The sequence below is a fragment of the Sander vitreus genome, chromosome 23 (genome assembly GCF_031162955.1).
Source record: "Sander vitreus isolate 19-12246 chromosome 23, sanVit1, whole genome shotgun sequence".
Lineage (NCBI taxonomy): Eukaryota > Metazoa > Chordata > Actinopteri > Perciformes > Percidae > Sander > Sander vitreus.
In genome coordinates this window covers 22641367-22651366 of record NC_135877.1, presented here as the reverse complement: position 1 = coordinate 22651366, position 10000 = coordinate 22641367, and the positions used below count along the sequence as shown (strand labels likewise).

At 43.3% G+C, this 10000-nt stretch overlaps 1 protein-coding gene across 1 annotated transcript in view; it reads right to left on the bottom strand.

The window, feature by feature from the left end:
* Positions 1–10000, bottom strand: part of usp54a (ubiquitin specific peptidase 54a) — a 63481-nt gene that overhangs the window by 18379 nt on the left and 35102 nt on the right. Inside the window, 2 exon segments of the mRNA XM_078243229.1 lie at positions 3585–3719; positions 6109–6300. Of these exon segments, the coding sequence (XP_078099355.1) occupies positions 3585–3719; positions 6109–6300 (327 nt within the window).

Here is a 10000-nt window from a genome sequence, read left to right as displayed (position 1 = left end):
AAGAGAGGAGAGAAGAAAGAGGAAAGAGAGGAGAGAGGAAAGAGAGGAGAGTGGAAAGAGAGGAGAGGAGAGTGGAAAGAGAGGAGAGTGGAAAGAGAGGAGAGGAGAGTGGAAAGAGAGGAGAGGAAAGAGAGGAGAGTGGAAAGAGGAAAGAGAGGAGAGTGGAAAGAGAGGAGAGAGGAAAGAGAGGAGAGTGGAAAGAGAGGAGAGTGGAAAGAGGGGAGTGGAAAGAGAGGAGAGTGGAAAGAGAGGAGAGGAAAGAGAGAAGTGGAAAGAGAGGAGAGTGGAAAGAGGAAAGAGAGGAGAGTGGAAAGAGAGGAGAGAGGAAAGAGGAGAGTGGAAAGAGAGGACAGAGGAAAGAGAGGAGAGGAAAGAGGAGAGTGGAAAGAGAGGAGAGTGGAAAGAGGAGAGAGGAAAGAGGAGAGTGGAAAGAGAGGACAGAGAGGAAAGAGAGGAGAGTGGAAAGAGAGGAGAGAGGAAAGAGAGGAGAGTGGAAAGAGAGGAGAGAAGAAAGGAAAATGTAAAGAAAGGGCGGACAGAAAAAGTAGAAAAGGATAAAGAGGGAGGGAAGAAATGAGGAAAGAGAGGACGAGGAAAAAAAGGGAGAGTGGAGAGTAACAGGAGGGAGGAAAGAAAGTAAAGAGGAGAGACGGAGAGAGAAGAAAGGAGCAGAATGTAAAGAAAGAGAGAACAGAAAAGGGACACAAGGAGAACAAGAGAAAAGTAAAATAACAAAAAAAGAGACAAAAGGGAAAGAAGGATGACGTTAGAGAGACGGCAGAAGTGGATGAATGAAGAGAACGAGTGATTTCCAATGAGTGACGACTAAAGAAATGATGGAAGCAACCACAGATGTCCTCGTGATTCTCTGAGACATTCAGCAGTTACAGCCTCTGAAGTCTGATTTCATTTCTCTCTTCTGACACTTTCCTCAATATTAAATACATACAATTATTTCTGCCGATGAAAAACATCCTGAAATACATAAATGAGGCTTTAAATATATAAATACATACATGGAAATATATATATATATATAGTGTTAGTTTACATTCAAGTGGATACTTTTATTTACTTCCCCATCTTTTCATTTCCATTTCTTACATTCAAACACACACAGAAACACACACAGACACACACACAGAAAGACACACAAACACACACACAGAAAGAAACACACACACACACACACACACAGAAAGACAGACAAACACACACAGAAAGACAGACACACACAAACAAACAAACACAGACAAACACATAGACACACAAACAAACACACACACACACAAACAAACACACAGACACAAACAGAAAGACAGACACAAACAGAAAGACACACACACACAAAGACACACACACACGCAAACAAACACACACACAGAAAGAGACACAGACACACACACAAACAAACACACAGACACACACACAAAAAGAGACACACACAAACAAACACACACACACAGAAAGAGACACAGACACACACACACAAACAAACACACAGACACACACACAAAAAGAGACACACACAAACAAACACACACACACAGAAAGACAGACAGACACACACACACAAGCAAACAAACACACAGACACACACACAGTGTAACACACACACACACACACACAAACACACACAGAAAGACAGACTCACACACACACAGTGTAACACACACACACACACACAAAGGGGGTGTGGTTATCTCACAGGTTATGAGACAAAAGTCTCCTTAAAGGAACACACCGACTTATCGGGACTTTGTCTTATTCCCCGTCTCCCCCAGAGTGAGATAAGTCCAGACATACCCTTCTCATCTCCGTACGTGCTGTAAGGCTGTCTGACGCCCCAACCAATAGCCTAGCTTAGCACAGATCCTGGAGATAACCGGCTCCATCTAGCCTAGCTTAGCACAGATCCTGGAGGTAACTCCATCATCAAGCTAGGCTAGATGGAGCCAGTTACCTCCAGGATCTGTGCTAAGCTAGGCTAGATGGAGCCAGTTACCTCCAGGATCTGTGCTAAGCTAGGCTAGACGGAGCCAGTTACCTCCAGGATCTGTGCTAAGCTAGGCTAGATGGAGCCGGTTACCTCTAGGATCTGTGCTAAGCTAGGCTATTGGTTGGGGCGTCAGACAGCGTTACAGCACGTACGGAGATGAGAAGGGTATGTCTGGACTTATCTCACTCTGGGGGAGACGGGGAATAAGACAAAGTCCCGATAAGTCGGCGTGTTCCTTTAAATAACTCAAAAGTAGTCATTTGAAAAACATATTTTAAAAAAAAGCTCTACTTATTGCCTCATTCTTTTGATTTATTTCAGGATTTAAACTCTCATGAATCCACATTAAAAGTCCAGTGTTGGTGAGTTTTAGTCAACATGTCACATTTGTATCAGAGAGGCCAAGTCCCGCCCCTTCCAGGGGACCTCATGGGATCTTATTTCGGCAAAAACAGACACGGTAGTGAACGGGGAGAGACTCTGAGCCATGGATTACATGACGTTTGTCACTTTAAAAGATAATTTAGCAACTGAAGAAGGTTTGTCGTAGTAACTCTTACGGCTGTTTTATGGTTGTGTGGAGGCTCCACGCACAGCTTTCTCCGTAGCCTGTGAAAACGCTCGGGGAACTACGTCGCTCGTCTCGCACAATACACAGTACGTCACCTAGCTTGATGCTCGCTGGCTAGCTAGCTTAGCTCTGTTCCACAACACCTGTAACGTTAGCGTAGCTGATGGGTTTCATCAGCAGAGAAGAGACAGACCGAGAGAGATCCTCTGCTCGCGTAAGTAATGTAACATCCCAGGACGATACACACACACGCACAGAAACACACACACACACACACACACACACACACACACACACACACACACACACACAGAGCGACAGACAGACAGATGCGCGCGCACACAGACAGACGCGCGCGCACACGCGCACACACACACACACACACACACACCCCCCCCACGGACACAGAAACACGCACGCACACACAGACACACAGACAGAAACACACACACACAAAGACATACACACAGAGCGACAGACAGACGCACACACACACACACCCCCCCACGGACACAGAAACACGCACGCGCACACAGACACACAGACAGAAACACACACACGCGCACGTACACATACATACATACATACGCACGCACACACAGACACTCTATAATGTTACATGCTGGTATGATACACACAGACGTCATCCATGCCACTTTGAAGTGTGAAGTCTTTCTAATGACGTATTTCCACAGTTTTATACTTAGTTTTATATATATATATATATATATATATATATACACACACACACATACATACTAACAAACAGACTTTCTTGACTTGCAAAATGATTTTTTAAACTGACAAACATCAGATGTGTAATACATGGCTCAATTCAAACAGGATCACAACATTACTAGTCTCTCCCCGTTCACATCTTTTCAGGATTAAAGTCCCACGGCGGTCCACCGGAAGGGGCGGGACTTCGCCTCTCTAGACTCCTCTCTGCCCTGTGATTAGCCCATCTGCGTCCCTAAATTCCCCAGCCCCCGATTGGCCCAAACCCCCGCCTACCCTCGCTGTGGTACCCGGCCGACGGGGCTTCGTTGTCGGGTTTAGACCGGCGGTGGCGGCTAGAGCTCCGCCTCCTATCTCCGGCCCTGCCTCCCTTCCTCGGAGACCGGTGCTGCTCGCTGTCCGTCACGTGGCCTTAGCAACAAGAAGCATGGCAACGGATGTTTACAGCACGGTCACCACATCATGCAACACAGTGACCAACGGCAGAGCGTGATTGGCTGCGCAGCAGCGTCGACACAGACACACAAACTTAAGAAAATCATAAAAGACGAAATAATCTGAATGTAAATGAAAGAATTAAAATGGATGTAAACAGCAAACATACTATACAATTTATTTAACATTTTATAGATAAATCAACTGATTTAAAGGGTAACTTTTGGTATTTCCTCATGTTTTTGTGTTTAAGTGACTGATGGGAACAACAATCTTTAAAATCGGTCCAGTATTTAGCAGGAAACAAGCTGCAGTGTAACGTTAACGGGCAAATGTTCAGCGTAAGTCAGCGTCCACTAAAAGTTCTGTTGTTGCTGCTGACAGACTCAGATTATTATTCTAAGTGTCTGACAACATTATGGGATGGATCCCTACAGAGATAGACCTTTTAGTTAAAGAGGAAGATCCTTTTAGTTTAACATCAAACAGCACCAAAATCACCATCACCAAACTCCACGTAAATAATCAGGACTTTTATCATCGTAAAACACACTTCATTCAAAGTGGACAGAATCTAAATAAAACTACCAAAAGCCGTCTTGGTTCATCTTTCCACTGTTCCAACAATCACCACTCTGGTTTGGTTGAAATAAACCCTTAATTCACCCATTTACATGTGGAGATATGCTGGCTCTATACACGCTAAAAGTCCTGATTATTTACATGGAGTCTGGTGGAAATATGCTGGCTCTATACACGCTAAAAGTCCTGATTATTTACATGGAGTCTGGTGGAGATATGCTGGCTCTATACACGCTAAAAGTACTGATTATTTACATGGAGTTTGGTGGAGATATGCTGGCTCTATACACGCTAAAAATCCTGATTATTTACATGGAGTCTGGTGGAGATATGCTGGCTCTATACACGCTAAAAGTCCTGATTATTTACATGGAGTCTGGTGGAAATATGCTGGCTCTATACACGCTAAAAGTCCTGATTATTTACATGGAGTCTGGTGGAGATATGCTGGCTCTATACACGCTAAAAGTCCTGATTATTTACATGGAGTCTGGTGGAGATATGCTGGCTCTATACACGCTAAAAGTCCTGATTATTTACATGGAGTCTGGTGGAGATATGCTGGCTCTATACACGCTAAAAGTCCTGATTATTTACATGGAGTCTGGTGGAGATATGCTGGCTCTATACACGCTAAAAGTCCTGATTATTTACATGGAGTCTGGTGGAGATATGCTGGCTCTATACACACTAAAAGTCCTGATTATTTACATGGAGTCTGGTGGAGATATGCTGGCTCTATACACACTAAAAGTCCTGATTATTTACATGGAGTCTGGTGGAGATATGCTGGCTCTATACACACTAAAAGTCCTGATTATTTACATGGAGTCTGGTGGAAATATGCTGGCTCTATACACGCTAAAAGTCCAGATTATTTACATGGAGTCTGGTGGAGATATGCTGGCTCTATACACGCTAAAAGTCCTGATTATTTACATGGAGTCTGGTGGGTTTGGTGATGGTGATTTCGGGGCTGTTTCATGTTAACCTAAAAGGATCTTCCTCTTTAACTAAAAGGTCTATCTCTGTAGGGATCCTTTCGTAATGTTGTCAGACACTTAGAATAATAATCTGAGTCTGTCAGCAGCAACAACAGAACTTTTCGTGGACGCGGACTGAACATCTGTCCTGTAGGGTTACATTACAGCTCAGTTCACGGTCGCTGGTTACAGCGTTCTCGCTCAACACTGGACCAACTTCAAAGATCGTTGTTCACATTAGTCACCAATGCATGGGACAGTAGGGTCCAAGGTGAAAAATATGGAATATGTGTGAGTTTGTGTGTGTGTGTGTGTGTGTGTGTGTGTGTGTGTGTGTGTGTGTGTGTGTGTGTGTGTCTGTGTGTTCGAATATGTGTGTGTCTGACTGTTTCTCAGTGTGTGCGTGTGTGTCTGTGTGCATGTGTGTGTGTGTGTGTGTGTGTCTGTGTGCGTGTGTGTGTGTGTGTGTGTGTGTGTGTGTGTGTGTGTGTGTGTGTGTGTGTGTGTGTGTGTGTGTGTGTGTGTGTGTGTGTGTGTGTGTGTGTGTGTGTGTGTGTGTGTGTGTGTGTGTGTGTGTGTGTGTGTGTGTGTGTGTGTTTCTGTGTGTGTGTGTGTGTGTGTGTAAATTACCTTTTGAGAATTAGAATAATTGTGTTTTTTTTCCTGATTTTTATTCTACTAATTGTCAGGAAATGTCCATCTCTAAATCAGATCTATTGAACGTTCCAACCGACACCTTATTGGTAGGAATGACTTCCTTCCCAGCCTGCTGTACTCCAGTTGGGGCTCCAGCTACCTACCTACGGTATCCAGGCTGCCGAGCGAGGCGTGCAGCGGTCCGTCGGCGTGCTCGGTGCAGATGACGGTTCCCTGGGAGTCGGAGGAGTAGTGGCTGGCCAGGGACTCATGGTGCGAGTGGGAGGGCTGTCGGGACGAGTAGCTCTCCGTCGACGAATCGGTGCGAGTGTCGCTGGAGATCGACTGCTCGCGGCCTGCAGGGGGTGCGGGGGGGGGGTTAGTGAAAGAGGGGCGGGGTTAGCGAAGAATTCGGGGCCATCAGTGGTGATGTCCTCACACACACACACACACACACACAAATACTGGATTGACTCAAATATAACAAATAAGGAGTCTAGACTTTTAACCCTTGTGTCGTCTTCCCCGTCGACCAGCCTACAGTCCTACGTTTCGGTCGTCTTTTTCTGTTAATATTTCTTTACTGCTACTTCTTTACTAATTTTTTTTTATATTTAAGTTTTTTTAAGCTTTTTCCAAATTTTTGGCACTTTTTTCCCAAATTTCTGGCACTTTTTTCCCAAATTTTTGGCACTTTTTTCTAATTTTTTGGCACTTTTCCCCGAAATTTTTGGCACTTTTTTTTTTAATTTTTGGCACTTTTTTTTTTAATTTTTTGCACTTTTTTTCCAAAATGTTGGCACTTTCAAAAAAAAATGTTGGCACTTTTTCTCCAAATTTTTGGCACTTTTTTCCCAAATTTTTGGCACTTTTTTCCCAAATTTTTGGCACTTTTTTCCCAAATTTCTGGCACTTTTTCCCCAAATTTCTGGCACTTTTTTCCCAAATTTTTGGCACTTTTTTCTAATTATTGGCACTTTTCCAATTTTTTGTCACTTTTCCCCAAAATTTTTTGGCACTTTTTTTCCAAATTTTTTGCACATTTTTTCCAAAATGTTGGCACTTTCAAAAAAAAATGTTGGCACTTTTTCCCCAAATTTTTGGCACTTTTTCCCCAAATTTTTGGCACTTTTTTCCAAATTTTTGGCACTTTTTTCCCAAATTTTTGGCACTTTTTTCAAAATGTTGGCACTTTTTTCCCCAAATTTTTGGCACTTTTTTCCCAAATTTTTGGCACTTTTTTCTAATTATTGGCACTTTTTCAAATTTTTTGTCACTTTTTCTCCAAATTTTTTGCACTTTTTAAAAAAAAATTTGGCAGTTTTTTTCCAAATTTTTGGCAGTTTTTTTCCAAATTTTTGGCACTTTTTTTCCAAATTTTTGGCACTTTTTTCCCAAATTTTTTGCACTTTTTTTCCAAAATGTTTGCACTTTTTTCCAAAATGTTTGGCACTTTTTTTTCCACTTTTTTTCCAAAATGTTGGCACTTTTTTCCCCAAATTTTTGCACTTTTTTTTCCAAATTTTTGCACTTTTTTCCAAAATGTTGGCACTTTTTCCCCCAAATTTCTGGCACTTTTTTTCAAGTTTTTGGCACTTTTTTTCCAAATTTTTGGCACTTTTCCCCCAAATTTAAAAAAAAAAATGGGCACTTTTTCCCAAATTTTTGGGCAGATTAGACCCGAGGACAACGGGGGGGGGGTCAAACACAAACTTCTGCAACAACAGGTGGCGCCCAAATGTGCCGCGCCTTCCCAGAGCCATCAATCCAAACTCTTGACAGCGCCAGGCAGGCGGCTGAGACACGGCGAGCGTGATGCTACCTTTAAACGCTGAAACACCGAGCCGATAATCGGCCGTCTGACAGTCTGGCGAGGTCGCTGACTCGAGTCGGTTCGGTGTGTTCGTGCTGTCGTCCGTCCGAGGGGCGGCGGCCTTCATTTGGGCCGACTTGACATGTATAATCGGGGGCTCATTTTGGCACTTTTTTTTTACAATTTTTTTTAAATGTTTTGTGTCACTTTTCCCCCAAATCTTTGGCATTTTCTTTCAATTTTTTTGGCACTTTTTTCCCAAAAGTTTTTTGGCACTTTTTTCCCAAATATTTGGCACTTTTTTCCCAATTTTTTTGGCACTTTTTCCCAACATTTTTGGCACTTTTTCCCAATTTTTGGCACTTTTTCCCAAAATGTGGGCACTTTTTTCCCAAAATGTGTGTCACTTTTTCCCAAATTTTTTTGTCACTTTTTCCCAACATTTTTGGCACTTTTTTCCCAACATTTTTGGCACTTTTCCCCAAATTTTTGGCACTTTTTCCCAAATTTTTGACATTTGTTTCCTACGTTTTTCAACGTTCTAGTATCAATGTTTCTTTAAATGCTATTAAATTGAATAAAACAGTTACAACCATTTTTAGCCACTTTTTTTTAATGTTTTTTGTCACCGTTTCCCCAAATTTTTGGCATTTTTTTTCCCCAAATTTTTTTGCACTTTTTCTCAAATTCTTTGCCACTTTTTGGACTTGACATGTATAATCGGCGGGGCGGGCACTGCCGGCAGTCGGACTCAATGAGCCATCTGATTGGTGGAGAGCTACCCAGGAAACGGGGAGCAGGATGAGCGTGACTAGAGTCTCTCAACATCTGACACTTTGTTGATCTGAAGACAGATTCAGCAGCTGCACGGCCTGTTTCTCTCTTCAGATGTTTCCAGAAACACGTTACGGTGAACTCTCTTAGTCCAATATCAGATCGTATTCTGAACGAGACGCCACGATGGTCGGGGAGCAGCCAGACCCACGTGACGCGTTCGTCCAATCAGCTTCCGGTTTCGCCAGATTAGCGCCGCCTGCTGTTATGGAGACGTATTACGTCTCGTCTCGTCGGTGTTCTGAGGGACTTTTTGGACCAACTTGGGGAGACTGATCAGCCCAACTGGCTTTTCTTGCTCTGTGTGTGAATGTAAGGTTCTGGGATGGACAGTCCAAAAAAACCATCTGTTACTCAAAGTATTCAGACAGTTTTCCTTAAAATATTGTTTTATTAATATCTCTGCTGTCAACATGGATTGTGACCTAGCCCAAAAAGTCTTAAAGGGGTGATAGAATGATTATATAGGGTATTACACACTGTTCCTTAAGGTCTCTGAATAGGGTATGTAACGGTATGGTTGGGCTGAAAATGGCCCGGGTGCTGTTCTATGCTCACTAATGCAACCCTGTGAAATAGTCCTAGAATGAAACAAGAGGTTTTCTCCCTTTTATGGTATGCTCATGAATATTTAGATGAGCTGCGCCCTGATTGGTTGGTTAACAACGAGCAAAGCAGTCCATACTCAGCACAAGGTCACCTTCTCTGGGGTAACTGAACCACCAACTACCGCTTACCTGGAGCACCACATCAGCAGCTCGCGATGAAATGTGAAAAGTGTCAGCATTCCCCGTACATCCTGGAACACTGCATTTACGACCGTGCATCCTTGAAAAACTTCCAAACTTTCTTCTTTGTAATTCCCGTGGAAATGCACAGCTCGCAGCTAAACTAGTGTGTGAGATCGGCGCGACCTACATTCAGACGACCAGCTGGTCTCAGATACAGTGGTCTGTATGTAAATGTTGGGGCGTGACAAAAGGTACAGACCAGAGCCAAATAAGGTACAGCCACCAAGTTGACGTCAACGATTAGCTTTGTTGGGATTCGCCCGTTTTCAGCAGCAGTTTCAAATAGTGAGATCTGCAGAGGAAAGAGGTGTCAATGGGACTGTGAGGTTCTACGTATGTCTAATGTACCCACCGAACTGACCTCATATACTATGACGAGGTCAACTTAGGTTTGCATTCTATCACCCCTGTAAAAACGCCAGCAGTAAAAGAAAAGCACAGCGTGCTCCCCAAACCGTCCGCTCCGTGAGACTGACCGGAGGATGTAAATATGTGAAATTAAGGACTGCCCCCCCCCCCCCCAAATCCGTCTTTCAAGCGGAAGCCTTAGAAATCGCCAGAGTTGAGCCAACCCAGTTATATACGTTTAGTTTAATGTAAATGCTACAAACAACAGAT